The sequence below is a fragment of the Telopea speciosissima genome, chromosome 8, assembly GCF_018873765.1.
Source record: "Telopea speciosissima isolate NSW1024214 ecotype Mountain lineage chromosome 8, Tspe_v1, whole genome shotgun sequence".
Classification (NCBI taxonomy): domain Eukaryota; kingdom Viridiplantae; phylum Streptophyta; class Magnoliopsida; order Proteales; family Proteaceae; genus Telopea; species Telopea speciosissima.
The window spans coordinates 62,968,777-62,991,263 of NC_057923.1; the positions used below are offsets into that span (position 1 = coordinate 62,968,777).

General features: G+C 40.2%; 2 protein-coding genes across 5 annotated transcripts in view; both read right to left on the reverse strand.

Moving 5' to 3' along the window:
- The window catches only part of LOC122672816 (alkaline/neutral invertase A, mitochondrial-like), a 32,871-nt gene extending 31,197 nt beyond the window's left edge, over positions 1–1,674 (reverse strand). The window contains exon 1 of the mRNA XM_043870308.1: positions 698–1,674. Coding sequence (XP_043726243.1) covers positions 698–1,483 — 786 coding nt within the window. The 5' untranslated portion in view covers positions 1,484–1,674. The remainder of the gene's footprint in view (positions 1–697) is intronic.
- A 3,140-nt stretch (positions 1,675–4,814) lies between these two features.
- Positions 4,815–22,487, reverse strand: part of LOC122671975 (E3 ubiquitin-protein ligase UPL6-like) — a 69,921-nt gene continuing 52,248 nt past the window's right edge. For 3 of the 4 annotated variants that reach the window (XM_043869474.1, XM_043869473.1, XM_043869476.1), the window contains exons 19-26: positions 15,293–15,359; positions 13,288–13,458; positions 13,105–13,194; positions 8,189–8,269; positions 7,745–7,818; positions 6,090–6,161; positions 5,930–6,019; positions 4,815–4,983 (exon numbers count right to left, since the gene is read on the reverse strand). In XM_043869474.1, coding sequence (XP_043725409.1) covers positions 4,917–4,983; positions 5,930–6,019; positions 6,090–6,161; positions 7,745–7,818; positions 8,189–8,269; positions 13,105–13,194; positions 13,288–13,458; positions 15,293–15,359 — 712 coding nt within the window. In that variant the 3' untranslated portion in view covers positions 4,815–4,916. The remainder of the gene's footprint in view (positions 4,984–5,929; positions 6,020–6,089; positions 6,162–7,744; positions 7,819–8,188; positions 8,270–13,104; positions 13,195–13,287; positions 13,459–15,292; positions 15,360–22,487) is intronic. The other variant, XM_043869475.1, reaches the window with a different exon arrangement.

Genomic DNA, 22,487 nt, shown 5'->3' on the forward strand with positions numbered 1-22,487 from the left:
TCACACTAACATCTCTCAAAGAGATATCAACATTTTATAGAAAACCCAAACCCAGAGAGTACAAAACTGTCCCTAGAGATCCACCCGGTCTGGTTTGGACTTGAACCAACATGTCGAAATATATATCAAATCGAAGATCTCGACGAGCTCTATAGGCGCTATTGTATGCACATTTTGGCCATTCTGGCGCGATTCGAAGGTGAAATGGCCCGCCGAAGAATCACCACAGCACTTTCTGGAATGAGATCAGGCTTCATCAATAACCCCCATCCCCCCCCCACCCCAAAAAAAAAAAAAAAATCCCTACACCATCATAAGATGTAAATGAAGTGGAGAAGTACTGGTATGAACAGGGGAGAAATCATCCTTCATAATGCAACATGAAGCGTGGATACAGTCATCTTGGAAGTAACATGGCCAAAAAATCTCACAGATTGGACGATAATATACATCCTTCAGATCTCTTGCTTTAATTCTATGACTATTTTCAATTTCTGTGCTAGTAACCGAACATTATGACCTTCAAATCAACAATCCATTTCAAGAGCCTACTAAGAAAAGGTCTCACCAGTGACAAGCAATCTTAATTATTAATGGATACCAAAAAGATTACTTGGAAGAAAACACGCAAAATAGGCATTAGATGGTGCTATTAAGGAAAGAAGAAATGAGGAAGTTGAAAATGATCATAGCTTACCTGCAATTGCAGAGTATGCAGGAGAAAGTTCCTCACAATCTCCCCTTCCCCTTTAAGCAAGAATGCAAGAGCTGATGGGACAAAATCACGAATGAAAACCTGATCATAATTGAGAGGATGCTTATCAGCAGGGTTGTTGGCCGCAACAGTCCCCACAGGGCTCCCACAGTAACTCACAACTGCGCTACGTAGCAAAGTCCACGCCTCCTTTTCAATCTCTGACACCTCTCTCCCTTGGGTTGAGACAGAAGCCTCATCCAGACCCTCTGAATTACTTATATCTACATTCAAACGACTATCTTCTACCCTCTGTTCTTCATCTTTCTCAGCATTCACACCTGTCTCGATCCTTTCTACCACAAGGGGCTTCACATTCATGCCACCCTGAATATAAATCCTCTCGAAGCTCTTCTCATCAACATGAGCCTCAACGGAGGTGGAATGGTGACGAACATCAGAGGCAACATTCGAAATTACAGAAGTGGTCCTACCTCTACCGGGGCTAGAACAACCGGAAAAAACCCTGGATTGGCCCCAATCGGAATCGAGGCGACGGTAAGGTCTCTGATTAGGACCAGTTAACCGCCTAAGCCCGAAAAATCGAGGAGAACTTAGATGGAATTGGCGGTATTTGACCGATTTTGATCGGAAAACCGGCAAATTATCAATATAATGGTAATGACAACTCGGTGGTGGTGTTCCGAAGAACGCAAAACTTGTGCAGCTAATTAGCATTCTACAACAGGGCTTCATGGTGCAGATTCCGATGGAACCACTCGTATTCATACCACGACAGGAATCGGAATTTAGAGTAAACAGGTATAACTACTCCTAATCGGAGACTTCTGAGATGAATCTTTCTATGTAAATATGTATATCTACAACTCTGTTTATCTTGAAAAATTTTGAAAAACAGAGTTTCAAACTATAAGAAAACAACAAAAATAAGAATCGAACAGAGAAAGATTTTGGATTTGGAAGTTAAAACAAAGATTGACGAGCCGAAAATAAGGCAGAAAAATTTCCTTTACTCACAAAAAGAGGCTATAAACCGAGAGGAACGGTGTCTGAACGTTCAGGGAGAAATGACCCTTGCCGTGCGGAAAAGCTCCCATATTTATTGGCGGTGAACTGAAATCCAAATAACTGTCTCTGGAACTAATTTTAGAAAAAACGTTGAGGATAAATGGACAAGTGGAAATGACTAAAAACGCTTGAAGTTATGCTGATTTGAAGTTCATCCTTTCAGAGAGCTTAACATAGAATCTGCGTTGGGTTACACATGTGCGCGCGCAGTACCGAATCAAATCGTATTTCCATGTAGTGCCAGTTCATGGGAATGCTTAAAACAGTCCGTCCGATCGAGATCTATAGTGGTGAGTTGAATGACCTCCGTCAGATCGGCGTCAGAAGTGCCCATCGTGCTCTTATTGGCTGGTTCATATGGACTCATCTTGGCCATCCATTTCTCTGATAGGGCGTGATGAATACTTAACCATCGGATTTGGATCCATTTTATCATGAACATGAGGGGCTCACGTGATACTCCCAAATAGAATCTATGCTTGAGGCTTTGTATGCTGCAGCTACACGGATTCAAGGACCACAAGGGTCTTAATTTGAGGATCAATATGGACTATTGATTCAAATTTTACAAACTTCAATTATATCTGTTCTTCAGATCGTAATCTTTACTAACTTCAACTGTCTGCGGCGCTACATAGAATCAGCTCTTATTCCCACGCAGAGCTTTGTATCGAAACCCGATCTACCCAACTACTCGTGAGCCTCGAAATAGAATCTTTTCTGTGTACTACAACCGTGTATTGTACGCTTCCATTTCTGCCACACTTAAGGAATCTAGAGACGTGTCTCAATTCCAACCATATAAATTGTGATCCACTATTGACAGTATACCATATTATTTTGTCCTCCCAGCAAACAGGAACACCCGAAATGGAATCGAAACCATAACTTCTTCGTTTTAACTCTGATTTGAACACCGTTTGCGGCCACGTGTCCGTGACGATGATTACTACCAATCGTAACTGGCCACAACAGCAAGAAACTTACTGTTTTTATCAAGGAAGCAAAAAACAATTTAGATTGCCTAAAATGCCCTTCATTTTTCAAATGACCAAATTGAAATCGAAATACCTTTGTCGTCCGAACTCGAAATTCCACGATTCTAATTGCATTTCAAAGAAGACTCGAGGAACTAAAATACTCATGGATTTCTTTGTCCACTTCTACCATTTTACCCTCCGAAAATGCCAATAAACACGTTGCCAATGCATGATGCTATGAAATCAATATTCTTAATACATCTAGCTTTCACCTGAGGTTGTCCAAGACTGTCAGACACTGAATAACACTAAAATGAAGTGTACCATATAGCCACATAAGCTCTGATTCTCCGTCATCATTGACAACATGGCATATCAATGTCAAATGACCAAAATACCCCCGAGAGTTGTATCAACGCTGCACAGACCTCTGTGATTAACATAATCACCAAAATATCACTAAATGCTCACCGTCATCTATCTAGGACACAAGTACTCTGTAAAATTACAAAAAATGCCCCTATAATGTTGTCCATGCCTATAAATGACGCAATTGCCCCTGGACATATCATCTATCCACATGGTAGAATAGATGCCTTGTGATATTTGGAAAAATGACACATCTTTGTGAAAAACAAAAATCATTCGCCTAATAGTAATAAGGGGAAAAGAACGCTATCTGGTCGAGTGGTCCACTTGCTGCCTGCGCCTACATACAGAAGCCACCAAAGTACCACGCTGCTCCTATCGAAAGGTGGAAATACCGCCCAGGGCAACGTGTTTATATGCGCTCCCATTGGCCAACACCACATGCAGGCTCTAGAGGCCTAAGCAACGATCTAATTCCCTAGTAATAATAAGGGTTGTTATTGGTGTCACAACTGTTTTTGGAAATCACAAAGACAGACCTGAGTGTAACATGTAAAAGAAAGAGGGTGTGAGAGGGCGTTTACTACCGACAGTGTGTAGATCATTTTTCCATGAGAAAATAGATTAAACTTTAGAGTCTAGGTTTATGGAAATTGGAAGTGTTTTGGATTTAACTCATTACAACAGCTTTTAAAGGCTCGATGAACAGCTTGTATTAGAATAATTATCACCTCCAATTCGCGGACACATCCAATTCCTCAAATAAGGGGAGTGGACCCCACCTTGGGTAGTGTTTTCGAATAGGGGGTAGGGTGGTCATTTCTGCCCCCCATGTGAGGAATTGCGGGAGGGGTGGGGGGCAGCAAATTGGAAGAGATAACGATTCGCTAGTATTGGGTTTTAGTGGGAGTAGTCCGAGTTCTAGGGGATATATAGGTAGTCAACTATGGTGAAATAGGTACAGGGCTGAGGGGAACAGAAGGTATAAGAATTGGATCAGTTGAATGGACCTATTCAAATCAGAGTTAACGGCTTACCTCCATAGTTAAAATGGTACATGAAATCCACCACATTCATAGACCTCATTTCCTGGTCATTTTCTCCTCCTTCTGGTCACCAAAAATGTAGAAAGCAATTAGTAAAAGTTTCCAGTTGTTGCAAGATCCACAAGATTTTTGAATTCAAAAACTGAAATCTAAATGAATCTACACCCTCTTCCAATCCAAATGTTTATGTTACTGGCGATTCTGGCAGATTCCATCCGATTTCCGACCACATTGGATTGGAATCAAAGGAGAGATCATCCAGGTCCCAATTCCATTTTTCAATTCCTTGCATGGACATCTGGGTTACTTGTTCAATCATAAAGCTCTCACGACAATTGAAAATGGAAAACGATAGAAACCAAAACCCTGTTCTTGAACCAGCACCATCCTTGCACTAGTTTGAACCTTTGATTGCATATATACCTTGCTTTTCCCCTCATTTTACAAAGAATAATAACAATAAGTTCTGGCATAACACAAGCTGTTGACGAATAGCTTTTCAACTTTGATACATTTCCAAAGAGAACCCTCATAATATGTACAGAGAAAATTTGATCGGCACTTCAGCCCATTTATACTTATGTACATGATTTTCTTTTGATATCGTGTCTACAAATTTCTTTTCATATCCCATTCAGCATCATTGGCACCCATTTTATTGGACATGAAATAGCGTTTTCCTGAGCAGATGCTGATCTTTCCACCCTGTTCTATGTGCAATGTATAAGATAATTCCAATCAACTTAAGTCAAAACCCGCATCAGCGTTGATTGCGTACAACAGTTTCATTTCCAGTTGTTCTTTACTGCATCATCAATCAGATGAGAAGGCAGCAAGTGTAAGAACTAAAGTCAAGAATATACATGAGAATACTGCAAATTTTTCCTAAACAAAATTCAGTAACCAGGCATAGGATTTATAATGGAGGGACACCAATTTACAGACTTCGAAACATGCCACAACTCCCAAAACTACTCATGCTTTCTCTTCTTGGCCATGGAGGCTCTGGTACTAAGACCAGCATTCATGGTTCAACATATGGTTGGGTTTAGTCTAGCAGTAGTTATTTTGTGTTTACATTTGTGTTGGTGTGTGATTTGAAAGAAGAACCATTAATGATGCATGATACCATGCCAGCAGTCGAGTCAAAGGGCTGACGGTCGAACCAAGGAGTCTCTGTGACTAAATAAACAAGAGAAAACAGCAACGAAGGAGAAGCGAGAGTTGGAGATCAATGAGAGGAAATAATGGAGCAGAAAGGGCTATTGGTTGAGAGGAAGAGAATAGGTTAAGCCCTCTCACCGATAGCAATAGTTATAAAATAACTTCAAGTATGTAAAAGTACAAAGATACCCTCAACTAATTTACATCATGATATAACTAAAATAATATATAGCAAGACTAAAACACCCTTGTGCCTGTGGTAGAACTGTTTCTTTAACAGTCCCCAAGGCAAAGATGACTGCAACTATCAAATCTATCACATTTTGTAGGGCAGTAAGATGTTGGGAATGATTGAGACGAGAAAATACCATAAACAGATTGATTATTATGATTGAAACTAGATCCAATCATATATTGGAGTTGCATCCTCCTCAATGCTTAGCACATGTGCTGATATAATAGTCTCGATGGATTTACAATCCGTACTACAGACTGTTCCGGCATAACTTTAATAGGTTATAGCAATTAGCAAGCATATGCTTTATTCTAGTTCTCATTTTGTATGCAAGTATAGCACAACAATGCACCTTCTATAGGGAGGAAGTTTCAGAAGATTCATGCAAGTGGCAGATGTTGGTAAGCGGTCAAGAGCATCTTCGGAATCATCACTGGCAGCCCTATAATTAAATATTTCAATTAGCAACTGAAAATAAGGAAGACAATTAAGAAGAGTATCTAAAGAAATACCTCTGTATACATATTACAGGCTCCAGATGCTTGAACCCAAGTAATGGTCCTCGTGAACATCCTGTCACAAACCTATGAAGAACCAGTGTGGTAAGCAACTGTTTTACTGTTCATCACCATTATGACTATCATTAAATCAATCAAATCAGATGGGAAGAAAAGATGGTGGAGACAAGAACAGAAACTTGATGAAAGGCTACTCTAACAATATTTAAGTCAAAATGAAGGCTGGAGGGGGAATTGGCCCACTTGTGCGTTAATCGACTGTTCTAGCAGGACTTTGGTGAACCAGCGGGTCCATGCGGGGGTTCGGGGGCACCGCTCCCGAGGAAATGTTTTTAAGGACTATATGGGCATTTCGGTAAAATTCCTGTATAAGGTTTCACATTAAATATGTAGCGAGAGTTCTTTCTCTGTAACACAATCTGAGAGGGGTGTGAGGACGAGCGGCTGTAACCCTATTCTCCATTGATAGTGAAACAGATCTCATCTCACCGTGGACATAGGCAATCTTGCCGAACCATGTAAATCCTTGTGTTCATTGTGTGATTGTTGTTTGCGATTTCCATCCTTTTTTGCACCATGTTAAGTTTCGTTTTCTACAAATTCAGCTCTCTTTAAAGCATCTACAAGATTTTCTTTTGAAAAAAAAGAGAAAAGAGTAAGCGGTAGCAGAACGGTCACATTGCTAGGCAAGGCAATACGGCCCATCTTATATCTACCAAGTAGCAGTTCATCTGGCAGACAAATTTGGTGTATAGGTAGACCTCAAAATTCCCTATCTACCTACAAAATTTCAGGCCAATCCAAATTATACATGGAGAAAAACTAGGACAAAGCATTGTTAAAAAGTCAAAGCTAAGAGCCAAAAAACATGAACCATTGAAAATACACAGGAACGATTCACTGCAAGGTGGTCATATGATTTTTCACCAACAAATTTAAATTTTATCTAATCCAAGATGGACCCTTCCTATCAACACGGTTGGAAATTGCCACTTCACATGTCTTGTGGCAAAAATTGGATGGCCGTGTTGCCAAGCCTAGCAACAAGGCTGTTCTGCAGCTTTTTTTCACAAATAAAAGGGCAGTACTACTAATGTAGGACTTCCCTAGGCTGAATTTAGAAACTTGACTTAAGACTTTGAAACTCACACAGCATCACACTTTTAACCAAGATCCATTTCAAAAATCAAAGCTTATAACTGAAAAGCCTACACAAAAAGAATAGAAAACAAAAATGTGAATCAACTGATCATATTATGCTGCTCCTAAACTAGAGTTCTCCCATCTTGACCCCCTGGTGTTGAATCCAGCCCCAAGGATCCCATAATCTCATAGCCATGACCACGACACCTACTTTGTGAGAGAGGAAAAATATTGGCTCCCCTTTTGCTGCTGACCTAATCAGAGGCTTTGCTCTCCCTTTCTTCACATCAGAATGGGAACCTTTTGTTCACATCAGAATGGGAAATGCTATCCTCCAGTTTAAAATGTGAATGTGGTTCCTCACACACACACAGGGGGAGAGAGAGAGAGATGGCTATTGATCTTGATCCGAACTTTGTTCTAAGTATTGCCATTTAAAACTGAAAGTAGCCAAGATGGGTAAAAAGAAAATTTCTACAGAAGTTAATTATAGATGATACACTCACTTTAAAAATTTCTTCTGATTTTCTAGAGAAAAATTCTTGAGAACCTCCCAGAACATCTCGATGACATAATGTTCCTGTCAAAAGAAAGTTTTACTTAAAATTCGAACAAGACTAGTTCAATTGAACAGTACATTTTGATAGAAACTGAGAAATAAAGGTTCCTATTGCATTAATGTTGGAGCAGGCAATACTAAAACCTACTCATTGAGAAAATTAAAAGAAGAAATACAACTTGGGGTTACTTTGCAGTAGAGTTTTTAATGTTTTCCTAAAATAACAAAAATAAAACAATTTATTTGCAAAATTGGGTAGAAAATTTCATTGGAACTAGTTAAGGTGTAATATGCTAACAAGGAGAGAACCATGGAATTCCAGTTTTTCAAAATTCAATCTTCAGTTCTGCACTCAGACCTGAGAATAACATATTGTAAATAAACAACTTACATTATGATAGCCACCTGCATAATTAGTATGACAACGAAGGTCTTCAAAATCCATGCCCTCAAGTGAACCTGATATCAGAAGCTGGGAAAACACTAAAATGTCATTTAAACCATATAGTGAGGGGAACCAAAAATTGTCATACAAATCATGGAAAAAGATAGCATTTACACCCAAGTATCAGTACTTATAACTTCAGGAAAAAGACTACAGCAAGTTAAGAAAAAAAAAAAAAAAAAAAAGACTCTTGAACAAAAATATGCAATGTGTAGAATGGAATAAACTAGGAAACTTTTATAAGAATCTGCCAGTTTTGCTAGAAGTTTTGAACCCAGAACCCTACCCACAGGCTGGATAACTATGATATATACAAATCTTACTGCATATATTAGAAAGACAGCATAATTTATGCAGTCTCTTCAAAGTTACTATAACAACAACAACCAAACAGCCTTATCCCAACTAAATGGGGTCGGCTAGATGGATCCTTGCCCTCCAATTAGCTCTACTCGAGGTCATACTTGATAATAGGCCTAAGCTATGCATGTCATTCCTCACCCCTTCTCAAAAAGTCATTTTAGGTCTGCCCCTGGCTCTTTTAGTTCATTCAAAGGCCTCCGTTGAACATGGCCATGCCACCTCAAATGAATTTCTAACAGCTTATCACGTATTGGAGCTACTCCCAAACTAGCTCTAATATGATCATTCTCTACTTTATTCTTCCTAGTTTTGCCACTCATCCATCTCAACATCCTCATCTCCGCTACACTGAGTTTATCTATATGATGCTTTTTAACTGCCCATATTCTGCACCATACATCATAGCCGGTCGTATGACTGTCCTATAAAATTTTACTTGTAAGTTTTAAAGGAATACGCCGATCACACAATACTCCGGATGTACTTCTCCACTTCATCCATCCTATTTTAATTCTCTGTGAAACGTCACACTCTATATCACCTTCTTTATTTATGATTGAGCCCAGATACCTAAAATAATCACTTTGCAGAATCTCCCTCTCATCAATTTTCACCACCTCATTATCCGTCCTAGTGTAACCAAAGTTACACATCATATATTCCGTCTTTGTTCTACTTATCATAAAACCTTTTGATTCCAAGGTTGATTTCCATAACTCCAACTTGGTGTTAATCCTTGCTTTTCTCTCATCCACCAAAAAAATATCATCAGCAAAAAGTATATACCAAGGAACCTCATCTTGAATGTGTCTGGTTAAATCATCCATGATAAGCGTAAACAAATAAGTGCTTAAAGCTGATCCTTGATGTAACCCAATTGTAATTGGGAATTCACTACCTTGGCCCCCCACAGTTCTTACACTTGTCACTACACATCGTACATATATTTAATTATGTCCACATATTTACTTGAAACACCTCTCTTCTCTAGTACTTGCCAGATTAACTCTCTAGGGACTCTGTCATAAGCTTTTTCTAGGTCAATAAAGACCATATGGAGATCCTTCTCGCAATCTCTAAATCATTCCATAAGTCTCATGATTAGGAAATAGCTTCCGCCATGGATCTTCCTAGCATAAAACCAAATTGATTCTCCGTAATAGTACTTTTTACAGGTGAGTTTCAATAACCTCTCTCCCCTAATTTCATAGTATGACTTATTAGTTTTATGCCTCTATAATTATTGCAGCTCTGAATATCACCTTTATTTTTGTAAATCGAAACCACGGTGCTTCTCCATTCATCTGGAATTTTCCTCGTGCTCATAATCTTATTAAACAGTTTGGTTAGCCAAGATAAACCACAACTTTCTAAGGTCTTCCACACTTCTATTAGGATCTCATTTGGGCCTTGTGCCTTATCTACTTTCATCCTCCTTAAAGCTTCATTTACTTCAGACACCGTAATTCTTCGTATATCTATAGCATGTGGTGTCTTGATGGGTAATGCAGTCTTCCGGAATACTATTACTCGAAGTGTCTTCATTTAGTAGGCTGCAGAAATAACCTTCCCACCTCTTCTTAATGTCCTCATCTCTTATTAGTACTTTACCATCTTCACTTTTAATACATCCAACATGGTCGAGATCTCTACTCTTCCTTTCCCTCACTTTAGCTATCTTATACATAGCTTTTTCCCCTCGCTTTGTGCTCAGATTGTTATAAAGATCTTCATAATTCTCCGTACTTGCTTTTCCCATAATCTTCTTAGCTTAATTCATGAAAAATTTATATCTTTGCAGATCCTCTACATCCTTAGTCCTTTGCCATATCTTAAAACTAGCTTTCTTAGTCTTAACGGTTGTTTGAACCTCATCATCCCACCACCAAGTCTCACTAGAAGAATGACATTTTTCTTTCGATTCGCCTAGGACATCTTTAGCAACCTTTTTAATATAAGTAGTCATCTCATTTCACATCATATTAGTGTCTCCCTCAAAGTCCCACTTTCCTTGTTTGACCATTTCATCAGTAAATGATTTCAAAGTATCTCTCTTTAAGCTCCACCACCTTATCGCAAGGCAAATAAGCACACCTTTCTTACGATTCTGTGTAGGGAGGCACATATCCATGACCACTAATCTATGTTGTGTGGTTTAGGCTCTCCCCTGATATAACCTTATAATCCTTACATACCAATCTATCGAACCTTCTAGTTAGGAAGAAATCTATTTGGCTACTATGATGTCCACTTTTGAAGGTAACTAAATGCTCCTCTCTCTTTTCAGAGTAAGCGCTTATAATGGATATATCATAAGCCACAAAAAAATCTAAAATTGAGATCCCCTCCTCATTCCTCTCCAAAACCATATCCTCCATGTACACCTCCATAGCCTCTACGATCTTTCCCAACATGTCCATTCAGATCACCCCCTATAAGAATCTTTTCTCCTTGATAAAAAACCATGCATTAATCCATCCATAGGGCATACCTAGTGCACAAGGCTCCCGCCACTACGGGGTCTAGGGAGGGTCATGAATGTATGCAGCCTTACCCTTGCTTTCGCAGAGAGGCTGTTTCCAGACTCGAACCCGTGACCTGTTGGTCACAATGGAGCAACCTTAACCGTTGCATTAATCCATCCATGTGTTCCCAAAATTCTAACTTATTACTTTCATCCAAAGTTCGAGAACTCGCGAGATCTCGGCGAGTTTCTCGGTTTTTCGAAATCCCGAGACGAGATGGGGGTCGAGTCATAAAAGTACAATATCTCTCTGAGATCTCGGATCTCGGTCGGTCGAGATCTCGGTTTGACATAGGAAAATGCCCATCTAGGTCCTTTATATGAGTGCCAGATCTCGAGATCTTGCTGGAAAATCTTGGTATACAGACACCTATCTATGCTAGGAACCAAGACAGACAAGACAGACATTTATGCCTGATATCATTTAAGTAAATGAATTTGTATTTCATTTACTTAAGATATTATTCATAAATAAGTAAATACCCCCCTATTTGAATCCAATAAAAATAGTTAAAAAATCAAATTCCAAAAGGAAAAAAAGTCAACCCCCCAGTTCAAGAACAAAAACTGGATTTTTAGGTAGGTGCAATTTTCAACTTTCTAATGGGGTTTTTCTCAAATCTAAAAATTCCATAAATCTTATTATGGTAAAACATTGCTAAAAACCAAAAGTGTGGTAAAATATTCATTTGTTTTGATGTCCAAAAAACTATTTTCATTCAGAGTGATTTTGACAACATTCGCGCACACCGAATTAAGTTTGACCGGTACATAAGTAAGTGTGTTTGTCCTGTGTCTGTCCTGGTTTCTAGCATAAGTAAGTGTCCGTCCTGTTGCTTTCCCACTAAGTGAAACTCCTATTTGGACTTTGTTTTTGCAAAATCTGATAGTGCCATTGTGTTTAAATGGCCTAACATAGGCTGACTTCCAAGTTTCAGACCCAAACTAGGTCTAAAACCCACCGAGATGAGGCTTCGAGGCGAGAAAAAAAAAAGTGCACCAACTCGCCGAGATCTCGACTCGACTCGGTTTTTCAAGGGTCTGAGTTGGCACCAAGACCCGAGTTTTCGAACCTTGCTTTCATCCAATCCTACTTGAGCGCTAATTATATTGACAACCTCTTTCTTTAGCACAAGCTTGATGGATATAATCCTACCTCTGAATCTTTTAACACCCACCACATCATTCTTTAAATCTTTATCCACTACTATGCACCTCTCCTCTTCATCTATCATAATTTAATTCTCTGTGAAACATCAACCTCTATATCACGTTCTTTATTTATTATTGAGCCCAGATACCTAAAATAATCACTTTGCCGAATCTTTGTCACATCAATTTTCACTACCTCATTATCCGTCTTAGTGTAAATAAAGTTACACACCATATACTCCGTATTCGTTTTACTTATCTTAAAACCTTTTGATTTCAAGGTTGACCTCCATAACTCCAACTTGGTGTTAATCCTTGTTTTTGTCTCATCCACCAAAACAATATCATCAGCAAAAAACATACACCAAGGAACCTCATCTTGAAGGTCTCCAGTTAAATTAAATTCAGTCACTTTTATTAGGATAGGTTTATTTAAGAGAGCTATGTGCTTAGGGTTCCCAATTATCAAGCCTAACTAATTTCTTCCAATATGGCTGCTAAGATGAATTTATCTACAAGTTGGCACAAATAAACTCATCATGTACACTGGGTTTTGTCAGGATAAGAAATGATTATCCACTTATGCTATGCAGCAAATGCCAAAATGCTGCATTGAAGGAAAATCGACATAAAAGGTAGTGAACACAGAGATAATTACAGCTACAGGTCATTAAGCTATTTGCTTCTAGTAATCATAGTTGTCAAGGCGACGCCTAGGCGTTCAGGTGCCTTGGATGCCTTGGTCGCCTTGCATCCAGGCCCCCTTCAACACCTTGTGTCACCTAGACGCCGTGACAACTATGCTAGTAATGAACCACATTACCTGAAGTTCATGCTCACTGAGCATTTCTATCCAATTTTTCTGCATAAGCTGCTGAAATCCCCTCATGAAATGTGAACTTTGCTGACGAATCTAAAAATAAAAAAAGGCATTCCATATTGTCACTGGAGGGAAGATTTATTCCAAAATAAATTTAAATGATTTGCAGCTGATACAAAAATTTACCTGAAAATTCAACCGATGGTTGGCAATAAGATGAATAAATGTGATGACATTCTCATTTGTAACACGTATATCCTTTCCTCCTGGGAGCAGCTCCTCTTCTGTTTGCTCCCCATATTCATTGTTTACAATGACGAAGTACAGTTCGAGTTCTGAAATGTCACCTTCATAATGCTATATTACAGTGAAAGAACATGATTTCAAAAATTACTAACCATGGAGAAATAATTATTTCATAAGAAACTAGGGGAACTAAATGGTTCAATGCCAATATTTTGAGTTTATTTCATCAATACCGAAATGATAAGGATAAATATGAACTGACAAAGGAAATATCACAAATAGAAAATTCTGCAATAAATTAGACAAAGTAATCGATGATGATTAAAAAAAATAGAAGTCCTTATCGACATAAAGGGAGTACCCAGTGCAAAAGGCTCCTCCCACTGCGGGGTCTAGGAAGGGTCATAATGTACGCAGCCTTACCCCAACTTCGCGGAGAGGCTGTTTCTAGAGACTCGAACCCGTGATCACTTGGTCACAATGGAGCAACCTTACTGGTACACCAAGGTCCACCCTCTAAAAAAAAGTCCAAGCCTCCAAAGTGCAAATCTTCACCATAAATAATAAGTATGGGCACGGTAGGGTTGCAACCATAGTCGTCACGGCGGCTAGGCGACCAAGGCGCCTGGATGCCTAGGCGACGCCTTGACAACTATTACTTGCAGTCAACCAAACTCAATAATCAGAAAAGTTTTGATTACTAGACACCGAACTCCAGAGCAAATGGAGATCACACAGCTAGTACGCCATCTATTGAATGTATTCAAAAGAAAATAAACTGATACAGAACAGAGCAATAAAAAGATCTTTTTTTCTTTGGTCAACCGCACATGCCAGCTCAAAAGGGTTAACCAACCTTTCAAGCCGCAGAATGCAAATAAACACAAACACACACACACCACCCACCCGACGTGGGATTAAACCCCACCGCGGGGGCAAGCCATTTCTTTTTTAGCAAGAAAAAGATGAAGAAGGAATAACTGGCCACACAACATATAAATGTTGTGAATGATAGAGATATTTCAAAGAACTCTCAAGTTCCACTGAATAATTTTCAATATTTAAAGTGAATGACAACTATAAACCTAACTTATCCACAAGAGGGAATCTGAATGTATTAGTAGCCACAGAATTCCAAAATCACTACATGCATTGTGAACTTTTATTCAAGTGTAGAACACAAGTTCTTTTTCTCTTTTTTGTAGAAGCGTAAAGCTTAAGTTGGCACATTCAGTAAACAATTAACTTACTCGGTTCAACATAAGAATGACACAGTTTTTCTTGAGAATCAGTAACATTGGAAAGAATTGTTACCTCCAAATTTCTCATCATACCAGTGGATATTTTCATGTGGAAAACAAATGCTACATGAAACTTGTATTTTCAACTCATTCAATTCAATTGAACAAAAATAAGTGAATATAAACATCTCTTTTTTCTTCCCCAGAAACTGCATATGGTTCAGTCTGGAGTACTGGATATGAAAATATAAGCAAGCTTTAATCAGAAAGTCGTGTTACTGATTAACAAGCCTACATCTTGACGGAGAAACAAGCCAAAGGTCTGATGAAGCTTAATTTTTTTCCTGGTGCCAACAAGTTTTTCGTATGTCCTTGCTCCAAAAACTGATATACATTCACAAACCATGGTACAACATGCAGGAACAAATTAAGGGAGCCAAACATTTAAAATATTTGCTACGTAGGCATTAACATAGATGGGTTTTTTTTTTTGTTTTGTTTTTTTAGTGACTAACTGGGATCTATATAATACAATAATCAGCATTAGGTACACAGTGCATAATCTTTGATATAACAACTGAAAGTTAAATTGCCAAAATAATTTTCCCCATGCTGTAAAATTTCATGAGATTTATATTTGCAGACTTAATTTTCATTATGATCAACAAGACAATGAAATAGATAATAAAATCTGAGAAAATCACCTTTAAGAAAATGAGGTGCCGATATAACTCTGGATCTAATGAAGGTAAGTCATTCAAATAATTGTACCTGTGCAACAAATCAATAGATTTACCAGTATTGAATAAAAAATTCATAGAAGATAATCTTGTCATGCATGGACTTGTTGATAGACAAGGACAAAAAATAAATAAATAAAGCAAGACCAACATGCTAAATAAAGTATGTAAAGTAGGACCTTCACAAAGACCAGAAAACTTGAGAGCCCTTGAGCATGTATGTCAATGCATACAATGAGTCACTTGACCAAATAGAAGAAGGTGCCGTTGTCAAACTTACCCCTAACTGACTGGGAATTTGATTGAAGGACAGGAACCCCTGACATGGCATCCAAACACACTATGGAGCATCACCCCAGTGATTGAATTTAATGGAGAACCCCCGAGGATGTCCTCCTACATACCTGTCAGAAGATGGATTGCAGACCTGTGGTGTCCACACCTGAATTGGAATGCATTTGACCCTGGGTGAGGTGTAGGTGTAAGGCCTAATCCTTGGGCCAAGTCTCATTGAGATACAGCTTTGCTGTATTCTCTGGGTGATGCACTGGGCGATGCACACATCACCCAGTGAATTGCCCAGAGTGGTAAAAATGGGTATTTTAATCGGCAAATGTGTGGGGACCATTCATACTGGCCATGGGCACCCTCCATAGGTTGAAGGGAGTCTTGGGAACCATCACATACCCCTGGACCCCTATGGACCCCACCAGAGTGCCCAGAATGACTGAGAATCAGTCTGAAAATGCATTCTTGGAATGGACCTAAGCTGCCAAACAGGCCTCAGTAGGGGGCTGGTCTATAAATAGGGGACCCCAGCCTCATTTTAGAGGTTCCAAACACTGTTGAAACCGCAGGAGAGAAAGAAGAGAGAAAAGAGAAGGAGAAGAAGGGGAGGAGCTTACCCTTGCATCCAATCTGTTCCAGCAGCCTACCCAACCTGATTCAGGTATAAAAACTATACCCATACCTGCTGTTATGCTGCTGTTACTGTTCATCTCCTTAGATCCCTGCTGTTTGGATGAGTTTCTGGTCATGGACAGCCCAGAACAGCTGGGGGCTGCCATGTGCTGCTTTAGATCCAACATGCAACCATGTTGCATGGAGGATCTGAGCATTTTGAGGTGATTTTGGTTGCTGTTGTTCACCTGAGACCGAAATCCATCCGTGTGCCAGACTGCACTGCACTGTTGCACAAAGAACAGGCAGTCTGGGCTTGGATCTGTGCACACAGGCTGCTCTCAGTCTAACTCTGTGTTGCAGCAGCCTCAGACCACCCTATTACATGTGGGATTACCCTAGCATGCAGCCCAATCTATGCCCATATGCTGGAACACACCTGGGTTACTATTTACTGGGCTGTCTGGGCAGCTCCTGGCTGCCAAGTGGTGGGCCCAAGTCATGATCCATGTGGACCATGGCAAACTACCCCACATGAGGTCCACAATGACCTAGCATGCAAAAGGGGTTGACCATGGCACTGCCTATGGTGCAAAACCCAAGAAAATGGGCCTGTTCACGTTCTGAATAGGCACTGGGTGATGCACTGGGCGATGCACACATCACCTAGTGAAAAGCCCAGAGAATTAAACTGGACTGTTTTGCAGATCTGACCAAGGGGGTTTCCACCAATGGACTATAAACAGTGTAAGGAGGTGGTAAATGACCAAAATACCCCTCCTCACATCTGTCCACATTTATTTGTACCTTGGGTACCCAAGTGGGCCCCGCAAGCTTGGAAACCCTGTCTGTGTTGGTCCTGCAGCACTGCTGACCTGGGGACTGTGTTGTAAGACTGTTGTGACCTAGAACCATGTACTACAGTGGTGAATTACCATATTGACCCTAAACCACATTCTCTGGATGATGCACAGGGACATAGACCTAAAGCCCAGTACAAGGCTCAGAGAATTCCAAGTGATCTCAGACTGAGCACCGAGTCAGACCAGTGAGTCTAGATCAACACTAGGACATCCAAGAACAATTTTAAATGTTAATAACACATGTCTGATCTAACACTTTAGGATTTGACCCCGCGCTCGAGGTGCATTGCCAGACTGCAACCGGAACTGAAACTGCAACTGATCTCATAGAACCAGTCCAAGGTGAGTGAAATGTCATCGTGTATGTCCGTGTAACATGAATAACATGCTGAATCTAATTTTCATAAATAATAATAATATGATTCATGTTTAATTCAAATCTTATAAATACAATGCAACACTGTGTTGACTATTGATCAATTCTGCTTGAATATTCAATGCTGATTGTGTATGCTAGACTAGATGCCGTAGTCGGCTTGGAAATGAGGCCTATGGTAAGCCGTAGAATGGGATGCGGTTGACACCACCTGACTCATACGATGCCATATAGACATGGGGTTAAAGTTTCATCACCCGTGCTACGCACCCTTGCCAACAGGGGTTAAGGTGTTGGATGCCTGTGAGAGCGACCGTATATATGAGCTATATGCCGGGTTTTAAGCCAAAAATTATGAGCTATATGCCGGGCTTAAAACCAGAAAAAGAAAAGAAATATGAATATGAGCTATATGCCGGGCCTTGAGCCAGAAAAAGAAAAGAAATGTGATTATTGAGCTAAATGCCGACGGTTACCTCACAGGTTAATCACAGAGGGCTGGTCGGGCTGACCTTGGTGAACGAATGCGGGAGCTGACTGGTCCTCTCCTACAACTCAATGGGTGTATCGCGGGAAGGGGTTAAAAACCCACACCAGGGATACATGTATTGGGGATTGTAGTAGCACTAACCTGCCCTAGTTGTGATGTTAGGTGGCTAATAATAATTGGACTGCATTTTCATGTAGGATCCATATGACTGTGGTTGCCTATGCATGCATGATGATATGTTTTACTCACGGGCTCAGTGCGGCTCACACTCTGTTATATATGCTTTTCTATTAGATGATTGTACAGGTGGATGTCACTATGGTGGGGAGGCTCATTACGCGGAGGAGAGCCTTGGTGGTTATGACCATATTGGTGTGGACACCGACGGAGGTTGTGCCGATGGTCCGAGTGTTCTCGGTGACTACTGAGGACTGACCCGTGAAGGGTGTTGACGTGGATCCGGATGCTGTTGCTTTTTGTCTTGGGGATTCCTTTTTGACCTTGTCAGGAGTTTATCCCCGTTTTTGCTTTTAGTCTTTCTCTTTCTTTTTGGGGCTCGAGTTGTCTCTCCCTGTATATATATATTTTCCTTTTTATTTAAGTCGATGTATTTAGTATCTTTTATTGTTCTGTGTGTGGGTGTGAGAGAGGGAATGATTCAGCTTACTTATATATATAACAACCATTTCCTGTACTGCTACGCTTCTTTTACTTTTAATGTAACTATAGTTTCTACAACACTCTGAGTTTACATGTGGTAATACTGTGGATGTGTATTTGTGAATGTATTAACTGCTTCTAAATCCGTGGGATTTGGCGGATTACCGTTATGCAATTCGGGTCACCTACCTAATCCTCCCAGGGGGTGGTTTGGGGTGTGACAGCCGTCGTGCAAGTTGTCTACTATTACAATTTTGATTGGTGACATTAAAGGGAAGGTTAAAGATGGAAATGTCATAAAATCAAAAGGTTAAGAGTAGCCAGATTATTATACGAAGTGAAACTTTAGCAGAAACAGTAGTGGTTAAGATTGATGTCCATCTGATATCTTGAAGTGACCATTCTGTTACCGACCCCAATCATCCATAATGACAGAATTTCTGAAGTAGAGAAACTAGAGAGCTGCTTCTGAAATGCAGTCGGATTAATGCATAACATTGAAATGGAATGGATGCTTCAGAAGACGGCAATTATATCAGCTGTGCACTATCAAGTGGAATGCAATTAACAAACAAATATATACATCAGATGGGCCTTAGGTGAGACTAGGGGACTTCAGATAGTTATGAATTCAAATACAGACAAAACAAAAGAATAAATAAACATGAGGAACTCAGAAGTAGAATGATTGGTGAGTAGATAGGGCAACCCAATCTTATGATTTAAATTTTGATAGACTGGAATTGTATCATACGGTTCATGAAGCAGAGACAAGGTACTTTGGATAAGGACTTGCTGGTTTCAACTGAACATGAAGCGGATGTAATGAAAACTAGACCTCAAACTAGGGAAACCAGTGGGAGATCGGTTGCAGTAGGATCAATACAATAAAAGGAACATCTTTTTTTTTTTTTAATTACTATTTTTCTGTTTACATATGAAGGGGAACATAAAGGGCAAGGAAAAGAAAAAGAAAGGGATATAGAAGGGGGGATAGGATCACCTCTCTCAGCCCATCATCCTCTCACCCACATTCTCTCATCGTTGCCGCGTCTCACAGCTTCAATTATAACTCTTTTCTCTTCAATCTCTGTCTCCTTTTCTGCTCAACCGCATACTTATTTATAATAAAACCAATTACAAAGCAACCCAGTCCCAATCTAATTAAGAAACTAAAGAGTCCTAAAAAAGGAAACTACTGATTCCAGCCAGGCTCTATGCTCATCATTGCACCCCCATGTTGGACCTTATAAGGAAAGACTTCAGTTATGGAAAGCCAAGCTTCTCTCCTATGCAGGCAGGCTGGTCCTCATCAGATCTGTCCTAGAAGCTTCTTACATCTACTGGTCCAGTATTTATGGGCTGCCGCAAGCAACCATCAAGTCCTTGGAATCTCTTCTAGCTGCTTACCTCTGGAAAGGAACTGATACTCCAAGATTTCTCCACCCCCTTAGATGGGCTTCAGTTTGCCTCCCAAAAAAGGAGGGTGGCCTGGGCATCAAAAGAATCAAGGAAGTCAACTTGGCTGGTATTATCAAGCTCATCTGAAAGATTGCTTCAAAGAAAAAGAGTATTTGGGTCGACTGGGTTCACTCGGGTCTTCTTCGACAAGATTCTATCTGGACTACTTCTGTCTCCTCTAATGCTTCTTGGGTTTGGCGTAAGATCCTCGAGACTCGTCATCTTGTTCAAAGTCACATTCTCAACCACATTGGAGATGGTCTCTCCACTTCTCTTTGGTTGGATAATTGGCACCCCAAGGGAATTTTACTTCACCTTGTTACTTCAAGGACGATCTATGCAACTAGTCTCCATAGGCAGGCTCTTGTTGCTGACATCATCCACCTGGATGACTGGGCCCCCCCCCCCCCCCACAACCTCTTCCATGCCGCTAGCCCTTATTTAGAATGATCTTCAGTCCATCAGTAGAAGACTGCCTTCTAGGGGAGATTGTGTCTCATGGACTGCAAACAACTCTCACATTTTCTCTTCTAAGGGAGCTTGGAATCTTATCTGGCACAAAGGTTCGACTGCTATCTGGAGGAAGCTGCTATGGTTCAAGCATCACATCCCTCGGCACTGCTTCACTGCATGGAGATTCTTCTCTAACTGTCTTCCTATGCAAGCTTTTCTTCGCAGGCGCCAGATCCAGGTTTCCCATGCCTGCTGTCTTTGTTGGAGCAATCTTGAAGACACGGAGCATCTTTTCTTTGATTATCCTACCTCCAAGGCCATCTGGAAAGGCATCCTGTCCAAGTGCTGGCCTTCCCCTAGAAGGATCCTCAACTTCTCTAGAGAATGGATTTTGGTTTATATGACTTTTGGTGGATCCTCTATCTATGACACTGTGGGAAAGATGGCCTTCTGTGCTGCCCTTAACCATGTTTGGATGGAGCAGCATATTAGGAAATGGACCTCCAATTCTCGTTCCTATCAACAGATTTGGGATTCCATTTCCTTTGAAATCTCTTCCAAATTACTGTCTGCCCCCCCCCCCCCCTCCTTTTGTTCGGACACCCCAAGGAACAGACTTATTGTTGTCCCCTGGGGTCTTTCAAATGTCTCTTTTTCAGCTTCAGCTCCTTCTAGCTGAAGTGTTCTTAGCCGTGGGCTTTTGTTTTTCCCCCCTATGGGGGCCCCTCTTTCCTTAGTTTATGAATTCTTTTTTTCACCCAAAAAAAAACACTAAAATAGAAAATCTAAATTAGAAACAAATAATCTCAAAAATAGAAACTAGATCCTTAACAAAAAGGAACCTAACTTGGTCATCAATCTTCTAGAAGCTGTCCCATCGATCCTGGAATGTCTTGCTGTCCAAAGCTTCTAGAATAGAAGCACACATGATCTAACCTGGAACCCACAACACTGTTCACATGAACAGTACCTTGGGTTCTGTTCATGTGAAATTTTGTTTTTGAAATCTGTTTTTGTCCTGTTCTTCATGCTTTGATCTACATTAGAATGATTCAGCTAACCTAGCATGTCTTTTTAACATAGTTATCAAGCCGGCAAGGCAACCACGTCGTTGGAAAGGATCTAAAATCAAGGCGGCAAGGTGCCTGCCTAGGCAACCAAGGAGCCTGGACGCTAGGCGAAGCCTTGATAACTATGCTTTTTAATCAACTAAATATGGATCGATTCCAGACCTTCTGAACTGGCAAACAGCAACAGTTAAGGCCAAGCATCGGATTACTATCATGAGCCAAAGTGAAGCCCCTTCTATAACTTTGACACATGGAACCCCAATGGGATTGATCCCAGAAGATATGGGGAGGTGTGGCCAGATTGGAGCAAATAGACCAATCAGCTCCTGGGGTTTATTTTTAGTTCAGCAACTCTTATTATGGAAAGCAGTGGTATCTCTGCAATTCAAACTTAAAAACTTTATTCAGAGAGATCACAATCTAATGAAAGCATCCTATAAAACAATAAAAATTCATGTCGTACGTAATAAGTTTCAATGCTTTGGCAGGAATGATGACTACAAAAAATAATGCCGTCTCTAAAGGAGCTGTCCCTCAGACTGGCTGGCAGTAGGTCCAAACAAGAAATTGTAGAAATGAAATGTATGAAATATTCAAGATTTCCACATATGACAACGGCACATGGTTGAAATACAAGTGGAAGTGTACGTTAAATGAGAGTGCTAGAGTGTTAAGTCTTGCAATATGCCCATACTTTTTTGGCTCCATCATGCTACATTCCAGTTTACTCAAAATATTTTTGGCTCTGCCATCATCCAATAATGAAGATCCACTGCTTGACTGTCAGACCAATGAGTTCGAATAATCCAAACTATCCAACTGTCGACGCCAGACAAACAGTTGACTAGTCAATGTTTCATTGAACAGGAATTAATATGTCCTAGGA